The 13415-nt window shown below is 37.2% G+C and overlaps 1 protein-coding gene across 4 annotated transcripts in view; it reads right to left on the reverse strand.

Moving 5' to 3' along the window:
• LOC117233347 (FH1/FH2 domain-containing protein 3) overlaps positions 1–13415 on the reverse strand; it is a 242306-nt gene that overhangs the window by 92360 nt on the left and 136531 nt on the right. Inside the window, exon 1 of one of the 4 annotated variants that reach the window (XM_033493551.1) lies at positions 8062–8322. The exons of the other annotated variants lie outside the window; for them this stretch is intronic. Coding sequence (XP_033349442.1) covers positions 8062–8075 — 14 coding nt within the window. The 5' untranslated portion in view covers positions 8076–8322. Of the gene's footprint in view, positions 1–8061; positions 8323–13415 lie in introns of those variants that run through there. 4 annotated transcript variants of the gene reach the window in all.

The raw sequence follows: 13415 nt of genomic DNA on the forward strand, positions 1-13415 counted from the left end.
TTATTAGTGAAACGTTAGAAATCACGAATTACAAATTAATACATTTTCGCGTCGCAATAACAAGTTCTATAATAAAAAACTTGTAATTTCTTTGTAATTTTAACAAATTAAAACAAATTAATTGTTTTTATAGAATTACAGCAAGTTGTGAATTGCAAAATTATGCGCTATAACATACAATTCACTATTTGTAACTTATTAATTTACTAATACTATTATGTAATTGGTGGATTACTGCGAAAGAAAGCTCTAAAAGTAATTCTAACTTTCACAAGCCAGATTGCTATTAAATAAAAATTTCATAAATCGAACGACTCGTTCTTTGCATAAATTTAAGTTTGAACGACAAGCAATTATCAATCAACGAGTGTTTCAAATCTTCCAATACAATACCATACATATGAAAACAAATTTCACAAAGAGCAATAAATATTATAATCAATAAGTTCTACATAGTCCTGTAAGACCGAATCATCGATATAACAATTAAACAGATGGATAAATTAATCATCGTTGACCCTATCCGTGCTTTACAGAATCGACCGAAACGGTTCAACGCCCTTGTTTCGAACTCGTAAAAAGTGAGAAGAAAGGCGGACCGGAAGCTCAGGCCATGAACAAGCCACCCAGCTATCAGGCACACGGTGTGTTCAACGAGACGAGCATAATTTCGTTGGTGATTAAAAATGCCAAGCTGTCAAACCGCAGGCGAATACAAACTGCATGAAGCACGCTGCGTCGTGCAGAATTACCTCGAGCAGCCAGAACTTTCGAGGATCAGGGGCTAATTGGCCTATCGGGAACTATAATGTAACTACTCGAAACTTATCGAAGGGAGAGAAATTTCCAGCAGAACGGCCTCGATATTCTAACATTTATTCCTGAAAGTTTCGAGTAACCTCTTGTTATAGTTTCAAAACGATCGGTTTGCAAAAATCTTTAGGATACCGTTGTACGATGAAAATTTCCAAATCCAGACTGTTTCAATTAAAGTTGTAAAATTCTGTAAGTAAATTGGTAGGGAATAATAGATATTATAAGACTTCATAATAAAATACGCTATTATTATTTCTCTATGCTATCGTACAATACAATTTCGCTGCAGGCCATATAAGCCAATGAAATGACAAGTTTTCCTGTTCAATGCCACATTTAACGAATCTGTGGAACAATCGTCATGAAAATTTCGTCGTAAATCGGCTTAAACTCGCTTCGTGCTCGCCGAGTTCCTTCATTCGCTATCTAAATTTCAGTCGAAGTTCAAGTATCTTCGAATTAAGTCTGAATCCGAGTATTTAGGTTAAACCCGAGTTAAGTGCAAGTTGGGCTAAATTTAAGCGAAACCTGAGTCACGTTCGAGGCATGTCGTAGCTCTGTTCTTGAATCAACTCGAATTTGCGGAGACCGCGAAAATCATACGTTACACCTATCGCGCGGATAATTTAAGCAACGCTGATTCAATATGAATTTTGTTCAAAACTCAAATTATAATTTGACTCATTGTCAGTGAGGAAAACAGTCAAAGTGCGAAGAATTCTCGTGTGTATTATTCAACAAACTTTCGACAAAATTCGACGAAGGCTCTTGAACCTCGGCCAATTCGTAACCCTTTGTCACGGCGTGAACCTGCCAATTGGCTATTGCCATCCCGCTAGCCGTGTTAAACGCATGGAAATGTTATACTATTGCATGAATTAGAATCATCGAGAAAAACAACTCGGTAGACGTTACAGAAACTCGTTATGTTCTGGCAATTTTTTGATATTACGTGAGCAAGGATGTTGGCTCCGTTAAATGTTAATTAGGATCACGATACTTGAAGCGACATTTACGACAGTTGGACAGATTTATTTTGAAAATAACACATAGTCTTGTATTACGTTTTATTATTGAATACATTATAATTCTTAAAAAAATATCATCTTCGGTATTTAGATTGCATGAAATAATCTGAAAATTCATTCTTCAACATTAAACATTTCTTCAATATTAAAACGTAAAATAAAGAAAAATAAAATATGCAAATTTCTTCAGCGTTGAAGTTAAAAATTGAGAGAGATAAATGATGCAAATTTCTTCGATATTAAAAATGGAAAGATATTCAACTTTTCAGGGACGCAGTTTTTTAATCTAAAAAATTATTCAAGATATTTTTTAAGAGTAGATATATCAGGTATGCTGAAATCTTAACAAACTCACCTTTAGATTGATTTCCAAGATAAGTTTTAACATTTTTACTTCAGAATCTCCAACTACTCTGAGTAAGCCTAGCACGTAGACCAGAAAACCACGATAGAGTAAACTAACGCTTCATAAATTCAAAGATAAGCCATGAATTTGAATTATTTATCTCGTATCACTTCCACGATCTTCACTTCGATTACGAAACGATCACTATTCGAGTAGCTTCTCTCATTTCACCTTTACGCGTCAAATTATGTAAGACAACAAAGCACTGAAATAAAGCGTTTTACAAGATCTGCCAAGAGTTAGCGCTTGAAAACAAGATTCCACATTCCATTCTTTGCTCACGAGTATCGGCCTTCATAGTGTCAGCGACTTCGTTCGACGATACGATATTAGTTCGGAAGCCCTAGATTTGTACGCAGATGCCAATAATCAGTCAGAGGACATATTTCCTCCCATTTTTCGCGAGCATTTACCATCATGCTACTATAATGGCAGAGAATATTCTCTTTTCTGTTTATAAAACTCCCATGGCAATGAATTCCATCTATTTTCAGCTATTTTCATCCCTAAACAACTGTCTTACTTACGGACAACTTAGAAATATTCAGTACGCTAAATATCAAAAACTACCTCAACTGCCTCTAGAAACAATTTTACTTGGCACAACCTGGTGCAGAACGAACCGGTCGGTTTCGAACAAGGCCGTAGTCACTGATTTACACACCGTCGAACGACGAATTAATTATCGTTAGGACGAACCAGTCGGTTCAAATCCCTCGAATATCCGGAATTCACCGGCACGAACAGAGGACACGGTCGATTAACGCGCGGGAATAAATAATCGCCGGTGATGAACGAACGATTACGCAAGAATCCTAGGCCAGGCAACGCGCGCGTAAGGTCACCTCTGTCTTTCCCCTTTTCAGCCCATAAATCACTTAGGAATTAATCCCTCTAATTGGTACGGCGGTATTTAAATCGACGACGCTCGGTCGCTACCGTGGACGAGGAGAATGCGGACGTGCGTGGAAAACGGGCGCACACGCGTCTGCCCCCGAGCACCGAGGACATGTTTTTACGCGGTCGATTTAATTCCCTCGTTTATAATTAGTCGACGCCTCCCGGTCGACACCACCAGCTGGATTCTGGGATCGTCAACGGCGATAATTCGAGCTTTCAGCGTATCATCTGCAGATGGAAATATTTATCGCGAAAGATAAAGTTAAGGTAACGACGATCGTGCGATGTAGGAAGATGTTTGCGGCTTTGGTTTGTGGCTCTCGTCGAAGGAAGGAAAGAATGATTTCGGAGAAAATGATTTACGAGTTATTCCGAGACATTCGTACAGAATTTGTATGGTTTTTTTTGTTAATTAGCGAGGAAGATTAATCGTTCGTAGGTAAACTAGGTCATTCAGAAGATGAACAATTTACTCCGTTACCTACCTACATCGTTTAAATTCTGAAACTCCTAAATCTCGAATGCAGAGTACTCGACGAATCTGTCATCGAATTCTCGTTATTTCACAAGCAGTAAAAGTGTTTCTAGTTTCTGATGAATTTTACAGAGAATGTTTGAAAAATATGATGGAACTTTTAAAATTTAATTGCCACGTGCACACGACCAGAGCCGAGTACCACGAGTATCGATTCGAACGCCGGCTCGATGACAATTCACGTCAATTTAAGTCGTTGGTGACGAACGAAACGCGACGGTGATACGTGAAAAGATTTCCAGCTCGTTCAAAAGCAACAATCACGGCGGATTGGAATCGAATAATGGACGATCGAAGTAGAAACGGGCGACGCTGGGGTTTTCTTTTGCACTCGATCGGCCCGTGATCGCGTTGAAAAGAATCGAACGCTAGAAAATGGCGATTACCGTGGATTTATGCTTGCACAGACGCTATTCCCTGTCGTCTCGCCACGTATTATTAACTTTCGAGGATTCGCTTCATGATAATTAAATTTACTCTTCCGAGCCAACTTTTTATTATCATTTTCTCATTAGTAGAAAGCTGACCTGGATTTTTTCGCACAATCACTTACTAACAAATAATATTGTATTAATGAATCGACTAGTTAGAAATTACGAATTAAGCATAGACTTTTCTTTCGTAAATTTCACAATTTTACCTTCCAAACAGTTTCAATTTGAAAGAACTCGCATTACACTTCGACAGCGCGAAACTTCCTTTTATCCAGCAACGATCTTTCGGCAATCAAATCTTAGAATCGCAGAAAGTATGTATGCATTTCCGCATCGATACGAAACGGACATCAATATTCATTACCTGTCGCGAAACTCATCATCGCGATTGATTTTTCAAGCGCAGCGTAATTATTGTCACTGTTACCTGGGACAAATCCGATGCTACCCGGTAGTCCATTCGATTCATCGTTCGATCATCAGGATTCAACGGATAGCGCGGCTACCTGATCGATGATCGATCGACGCGTGCTCGTGACGGCACGCTTCCGTTCCGTTTTCGACGACGTTGCAGAAAACCCGGCATTCGTACGACTTCGGCGAATCTCATGAAAAACGAGGAACGAATAATACTGTTCGGCGAGTTTTCGAAGAGTCGAGTCACGGTTCGTGATCGACGATACACACGCGAGTGAAAGTCAAGGAACGAACAATCGTGGCCGGGTGTCATCGAATCGTGAACCGTTTCGTGATTGCGAGTATCGTCAAGTTTCGGCTCGGAGGGTTGACACAATGGGAACTTTCCTTTCGAAACGATCTTGTTGCCTTCTTAGCTTGTTTATGGTGCGATATGAGGTCCTTTTTCGAATATAAGTTGCTTCGAAGTATAGGTGTGTATAGGGTTTGGCAAGAGGTGAAAGCTTGAGAACAATGTTCAGAAAAATATATATTCGAGAAAATATTTGAAGATTGTCGAATAGGTGCTTTATTGTTTAGTATCTACAAAATCATGAAGGTGTGTTTTGAAGAATATTTTCGCATCGTCAAATTATTGGGCAAATGTAAATCTAAAATTTATACAATGATGTTCTTGTAAAAAGAGATAATGTACTTTTAAAAACTAAATACATACGTACGTACTTATCCTTCGATCGAGAAAATATTTTGTATATCTTGGTTCGTATCTTATATTATATCGCGTAATTAAATATCTTTAATTCCTAAAAGATATTTTATCTAAAATATTGCAATATCTCTTTGATACTTCGACAAAATGATATATAAGTTACTTCATTTACATCCCTCGATACCGTTGCATGTAGTATACGCAACTTTGTCGCATTATTCCTATGTTTGATCCTTAATGAACCAAGATTCTTTACGTAAAATTTACTAAATATCTTGACAACAATTCCAATAAAAGGAAATAAAAAGGTATTCAAAGATTTTATCTAAAGCGATCGACTTTCCCCGACTAGTCCGATAAAAAGAGCGTGACACAAGAGAGAGAAAAAGAGAAAGAGAGTACTCTCTAAATCAAAACTGTCAGTCGGTTGCTCGTATTATATCCATCATATCGAACGCAGGAAAATGATCGATCCGTTCCATTCAGGAACGTTTCGATCGATCGACTGAAAGTCACGGAAACCGGGCCAGGGAACAAATTCCAAATCGGTTGAAACTAGTTGCGCCGCTTCTTGGCAAGAAAAATGTAGCCTCGATTCCTCTAAATAAATTTTTCACGGACGAAAGAAGGAAAGTACAATTCCAAGAAATAATTTCACTGACGATAATTTTTCGAACTTAAAGCTCCCTTACCCAATCATTTATCAACTGGTAATACTATTGAATCGATAAGCGACAAATAGTAAGCTACAGATTTTTGTTTTACAACTTTGGAATTCCATACTGCATGGAATGATCAAATAACTGTCAATTTATATCAACTTTCGTCTTTTATAATTTTGTAATTTTACGTCAAGTAGGATAATTGGACACTGTGAAATTTGTAAAAGTTTTATTATCCGACTTCTTTCGATTATATAAGAAGATCTACTGGTGTTAACAATTTCTAACTAGCAACTTGACAAATTTCGCTAATGGTAAACTACGCCTCATAACTGTAACATCACTGAAAAATCTTCAACTTTTATACCTTGTGATGTTACTTTTATTATTGTTGTACCATACAAAAAGGATATATAAATTATTAAATAAAAAAATAATATAAAAAAAGTTGGCGTTTACGATTGTTTCATGATTATAGAACCAGCGTAATGGAATATTTTATTATACAAAAAGTGAATTCCGTATAGAATAAAATAATGTTATAACGATAACTTTCATAAATTGAACTATTCTATTTTGCAGACTTCTTTCTTCTCGCGTTCTATCCTATATCTCTGTATAAAAATTACAAAATTAAAGTGATCGTGAGGTTGCGAGCACCGGTGTATTAATTGAATTGTGCAAGAGGAGCCCTAGCCAACGAAACGAGATTAAAATGATGGAACAGCGTTGATCTCGATATTCGCGAAGAATTCGTTGAAGCACCTCGATCGATCCCATCCGAGATGCCCCTCCGACGTGACCATTCGCCCGTTCGTTCCAATTATTCAAATGCACCCTTGCACCTGTTGCATGGCAGATGAGGCTGCGCCGCGTTTCGCGCCGCCGAGCCGTTTCGCCCCCGCGCGCTTTCCGAATAATTGCCGTGGATGCAGCCGGAAATATTTCACGCACGGACTCCGTGGGAATTCCGTTCGACGATCTTTAGCGTATCGACCAGCCGGAAGCATATTTTTGTTATGGAATTTTGGAGTAGCTCGACGGAGCGGTAGATCTTCGTGATGGTTTATGATATAGAGATGTTTTTGTTATGGAAGTGGAAGTTAGAACAGTATGGATTAATAGTAGATTTAAGTCAATATACAGAGTGGCCCAGCTAGATGGAATCAGCTAAATATTTGCCTTATTTATCGTTGGTCTTGGAATCTCGTAAGGATATTAGCTCGAGAAAAATGTATTTTTAACATTACTCGTGTCCCTTGAAATAGCGTGACTATGTCCTGAGAAATTTTCCCATACAACAATAAATAAGACGTATACTTCGGTGATTCGATTTAGCTGAGCCAGTCCGCGTACTATGCTGATTTTAAATCGCTTTAGTCGAATTAGTCGTTCAGGCTACGTAAATTTATTTATCTTGTTGCTCTGGATATGAAGTTATTAGACTGATCAAAAGTTGAATATTTTAAGAAATGTTTTATACATATATACGTAGGTATCAGACTACTAGAATATTCGCTGTTGCCAACACGAGTAATTCGGAATGAAGGGCATGCTTCGAAACGTAAGAACAAAATTACAGAACGTAGGTGTCGAACAATTTATATATGTAGTGTTATAAAAGCAATAAAAAGTAAAAAAATTCTCCTTAATATTTTAGAATATTCATTACCGCAAGTAGATAATTCTATGCCGCAAAGTATATCATGAATTAATTCTCATTACATAATCCTAGCTAAGTGATTCCGTATAAAAAATTCAACAGTACCTTACAACTTTATTCTTACAGAGAACCTAGCATTTTCCGGAATCACTTAACTCGATCTTCTCATTAAGAAAAGAAACAATAACTCAATTTAAATTTTGCAATTAACTGAACGTTAATTTTGCAAAAAAAATGTGTAAACCCTATCTTTTTTTTCACCATACGATATGAACGCAAATGTTAGATCAAGGCATATCCGACAAAGACTAAACCCTCGACAAAGTAACACAGTAACTAGTTATTAATTCATCCTGGAAGCACGAGTCTCTCGTGAACTCGAGACATCGGGCAAACTTTCCAATCAAGCAGAAACATCCTATCGCCTAACCCGGCGATATATCCATCAAACTGATCAAACAATGTCAGCACAACGATCCAGAATAATTTACCAGTAAGGTGGCATCCCGTGGTTGCAGTTTCATGTCCTCCAAGTAACCCAAACGCAGCGGTGCACTCAGCTGGATCACTGTTACTCAATCACGGCGTACACTGTGCACAGATTTCCAAAGCATCACCGTTCGAAGGACAGATAAGAATAAGGACAAGCGAAGAGAAAACACAAGAGCACGATCACGTCCTCGCTGAAGGAGAGAGAACACTCGCGACGTCCTCGAGGTCTAGGCAACGACTGGCTGCTACCAAGATGGTCTGTTGCCGGCCTGGTCCCCGCGTTCGCCACAATAGAAACTGGTGGGAGATCAAAACGCTGACTGGCCGCTAATGTACGCGTATATACACTACACGCGTTGCTCGCGCGCTACACGACGTCTGTTCGTCGGTGCACGCGTGCATTCTCGAGGAGAAGGAACAAGAGAATGCAACTACGGTTTGATGCACGTGTGGGTCGTTCGCGGAAAATCCAGCTGGAGGAGGCTTGGTCGGTGAACGAATGCCAGTTTGCCAAAAGTGTAAGTGGACACGCGATTGCGTAACAGGATAACGGTGTGCTACGATGAATGAATAAGTCGAGGCGTAACGAAGCACTAATGAATCGATTCACGGAACACCGCTACCAGTTGAATCGTGTGTGGGTATATCGTGGCGATGGAGTAAGGGCGCTCGAGGTGCACTTTGTGTGCTTCAGAGATGAGAGTTTGCGCTCGATGGGCGGCATTCGGGAAATTGAGAAGCTTGTAATTAGACTACGATTGTTTATGTATTTTTAGGAAACTTAAAGATGCTAAAGCTCGCAGGATGTATATAAATATGCAAAGCATTTACAGTACAGAATCTTAAGATCTTAATTTAAAACGTCGAATTTTTGGAGCTAACAACATGTGAAATTGAAGCTTTCGAAATTTCAGTCATCCGGTTCTCGAGATTATCGAGGTTTTATAAACTTTTATAAACTCGGAGATCGATTGATGAATCTCTTCCGAATGTCTTATTCTAGCATTTAAATAAGTTGAATCACGATCAGAGTCTTTGCTTCGAGAACGTTATTCTTCCCAATCCTTCTTAATCGATGTTTAAATCTAAGCAACGTTTCACGCTCACGTTTACTATTCACTTCTCACCTTCGTATCTACATATATAGCTTTCTCCATGAATGCATCGCATCTATAGCATCTGTATCATGCGTACAGAGAATATGGGAACATAATATAAACGTGCGTATTCGCGCGAACGCAACGCCGGTGTGGCAGCGTTTAATTTACTTAACACGGATATGCAACGCAGTCTGTGGTATCGTCCACGCTCCAGTAATTACGCATGCAATTTCACTGCAAGGCCCTTAGGGCACGTCGAGGTCGAGCGATCTCTCGGCGCCAACTCCCCAACAATTTCGCTTTTCGAATCGAGACCAGGCCGGCATTGATCGAGCATAAAACATCGTCCATGCTTCTCGACCGTATGCAGGCCTGACTGAAGCAGGAATATAAATGTACGAACAAGCGACGACCGGTCGCAATTTATGGTCATCAAAAATTGATTCGATCGCCGACCCAGTTTACTAAAATTCTGACTATGAAGTCTGTAATGAAAGATTGTTTTCCGTGAAATCGATCGTCTGTTTAAAAACGACGATCTTCCTCGTTCTAAATTTTTATCAGGTGTAAGTGTTATAAATAATGCGTGAACAATTGTGATTTTTGTACTTTATAACGTTAATAAGCCATTTCTAAAAGATATGCAAATTTTTTATTTTTATTTGATAGCTTTTATTATCAATATATTCAGCGATCATTTGCATGCGATATCTATTAGATTTATTCGTCTACGACACGATGAATGGAATTCAGCAATCGTTAGCTTGCTGAATATCGATATCTGTTACGATTATTATCAGTTTGTGATATAATTCTATGATTTGCAACTGTATCAATTTCAACAAGTATTTTTCACGAACAGAGGTTTTAAAATAAGATTGCACTTCAGTCAAGAATGATTTGTTTAAGAATTTTATGGTTCGTTAAAGAAGGATGTATCTGGTGTCCTATTTGGTAAGAAAGGGTGAACGTATGTGTGTAAATGTATTCGAACCACTGATTTTCTCGAGCTATTTTCTGTTGCGTAAGTTGCAGTAATCTATGCTACACGCACCAATTTAATCTTGCGTGGCTGATGACAGATATACGCACCACAAGAACATATATTATTTAATAGCGATACTTTGGTTGGAATGGCGCAATTAATTTCTAACGGAGTATTTGGATCTTTTAAAGATACAAGATTAGTGAAAGATATGTTGCTATTATTCTGCCGTTAAAAATTAATGAAAAATAAATTGCGTGTCTTGGAAATGAACTAAGTTTTTCGTAATTAGCGCTGTCAACGATGAATATCAATTAAAAAAAAAATATCCATCGTAAAAATATTTTTTAGAAATGCAGCATGTTCATTATATTAATGAAGCTCGTTAGATTTTTTGCGACGATTAATTTAAGGCTAATATTAGAAAATCCCAAAAGTACGCTGCTTTTACGCTTAATGTCTCTTCGACGTGGTTAATAAGAAATAAAACTGTTGGAATCGAGTTTGAAAACGATAAAGATATTGCGACGTGAAACGGAAAACTCGGGAACTTTGGTAAAAATTGGTTTGTTGCAACGCGTTCTTCTTCTTGCAAACAGACGAAGCAAACAATTCCGCGTAAGATTAATAAACTAAGAAACTTCTTGTAAGTTGTTAGCTCAGTCTCGTTTCGTGGCAGATCGTTTAAGAGATGAGTGTTTTCTCGAAAAATTGCTCTGTAATTGAAAGATTGAGGAGTCGGGTAATGTAAGTCCGAAGACGCAAGCTTTTTAAACTTCCGAGATATTGAATATCACGAAGCCTCTGAAGGGAAATTCCACTTTGCAGACATAAATATCAAAGAAATATTTAATGAAAAGCAAGAATTCTCTTTATTCTGATAATAACAATAATTAAAAGAAACAAAGAGAAAAATGCCAAAACAGACTGTTGAATATCCTCTTCAGGGTCGAAATTCCATAACAGTGTACGAATGTTGTACGAAAGTATAAATTAAAACAATGTCGTGATATTTCTAAAGAAAATTCAAGTCATCTTGCAAACACAATGTTAAATAAATACACAAAGAAAGATAGTAAGCATCTTTCACGCTTTAATAATAATTCCAAAAAAAAAAAAAAAAGATACAAAGGAATGTCTATAAAACTAAAATCCATTTCCAGTTACAAACTAATAAACTCAAACATATTTCCGCAACTATAAATTAAGCAGTTTAATTGAAGACGTTTAAACGAAGCGTCTATTGCAAAGAAAACATAAAATACTCTACACACTGTAAAGGAACGAAATCGTATAGCGATATTATAGCTCTGTATGAATATTAGATCCTAAATGCCGTTCTACAAATCGAGAAAATCAAAGGAAACTCATTAGCATCCGCGTCTTAACAGGATCATTCTTAACACTGTTACAAATGCCTTTGAAGAAAGGTTTATCGCAGCAAGGCGCTAACGTATCCTCTACCATTAAGAGAATGCCGTTTATTTTTAAACCTTTGTTTAAGAAAGAGAAATTCTATAGGTATAACGCTACCAATTATCAGTAACGTGCCTAATCTTACAAACTGGCAACGGGTAGTCAATAATTACCATGAAAGTACATCATTATGTACGACGATCGATCGTGACAAACAACGATACCGTGTAATATGCAACATTTACTGTTACTGCTTCCTCAATTTACGGCTGCCCGATAATTACATCCGTATTATTCATACCTACGCACCTCGTCGCAGCTAAACCTTAGAAAATGAAACCATTATCGCTTTCGTGCCATCGCTTTCAATGTTACTTCATTGTAAGCTGTGATCCAGCTACGTATTAGTTATTTTGAAGAATATGGAACTGCAATGCCATTCCATATAATTGTCGTAACTCGTATAACACAGTCAGATGATTGTTACCGCGTTATCGTATAATGCGATTGCGAAATTACTTTAGAAAAGACGTCTACGTGACAGTGGATGTTAGAGGTGGAGAACCAGTATTTTGTCGTTGTTCTGTCGTATTCGCCTTCTATGTTTTGTTGCAAGCTTGGCTCATTTGTAACACGTAAATGCGTGCATTTAGGAAGTAGTTCGAAAATCGAAGTTATACATTTACCTCTGTACAACCAGCAAGACTTTATATACTGACTATACAGAATTAATTGTGTTACTTCAAAGAGGGATTTATCTTAGTTTTTGCACCGTGGATACCGTAACTGGAATTCGTATCACGCGAAACGTATCTTTCATTTCATAATTGGAAAATGTTGAACAGAAATAAAATATAGGAAAAACGTACTGAAAGTATTACAACTTATAATTCAAGTGGTCTTTGTAAAAGAACGATGTCGATCATTTTTTCGAACTATATTTAATTCCATAGTTAGGTGAAATAGATTCAACAAATACGTGGCTTTATGTAGTTATGCTGATTCAGATTATAGCAAACTGCATTAATAATAGAATCTATCGCACCTCAACAGTCTATTTCAGATCTTGTGAAGATATAAATAAACTTCATTTCCGTGAATATTCCGCGAATCTGTGTTGCTTCTATATCTCTGGCGACGTCGAATTTCCGCGATTCAACGTTTCCTCCTTTAGTAGAATATTCACTTGAAAATCGTGTCGAAAAATATTTTACGAGAACATGGTCAGCAGACGATTCAACGGATCTAGTTAGATCTAAAAGAAAGTTAAATTTCGCGTAAAAATATTTTCCGTCCTGTTCACGGATTCACACTGAACTAATTCATTTTACTCTCAGCGTAATAATGCTTCAACATATTCTACATTTCAAGAGGAAATTACGTTATACAGTAATATCGTTTACTACAAATTTACTTGCGAATTGCAATTCCACTGTTAAAAGCTTTCTTTCTACATTCCAGATACATAGTCTCATTTCCTTAATAATCTTAATGTAGAGAATCCCAAATGACTTTGTACTTAACAAGATATTACCGCAGAACGGAAGAACACACAAAATTAATTACAAAGAAAAACTACCCAGGAAAAATTGTATAAATTCATTTTTGTTAATTTTTATTCCGCTCTTATGCCAATTAGTGGCTGAAGAAATTCATCGTAATATAAAATAGTTGAAGAAGAAAATAACGTAATAAATTCGAAGATACAAGCCTTTAAAAAATAGATAATAGATTCTAGGGTAGAATGTTTTCTAAAAAACGAACAGTATTAGCTTAATTGTTATATTAATTCAATTTAATTAAAATTACACTGCATAATCAGCGTTATCAATATTTTTTAATTGTTCGGAAA

The sequence above is a fragment of the Bombus vosnesenskii genome, unplaced genomic scaffold (genome assembly GCF_011952255.1).
Source record: "Bombus vosnesenskii isolate JDL3184/JDL3185 unplaced genomic scaffold, Bvos_JDL3184-5_v1.1 scf7180000013295, whole genome shotgun sequence".
Classification (NCBI taxonomy): domain Eukaryota; kingdom Metazoa; phylum Arthropoda; class Insecta; order Hymenoptera; family Apidae; genus Bombus; species Bombus vosnesenskii.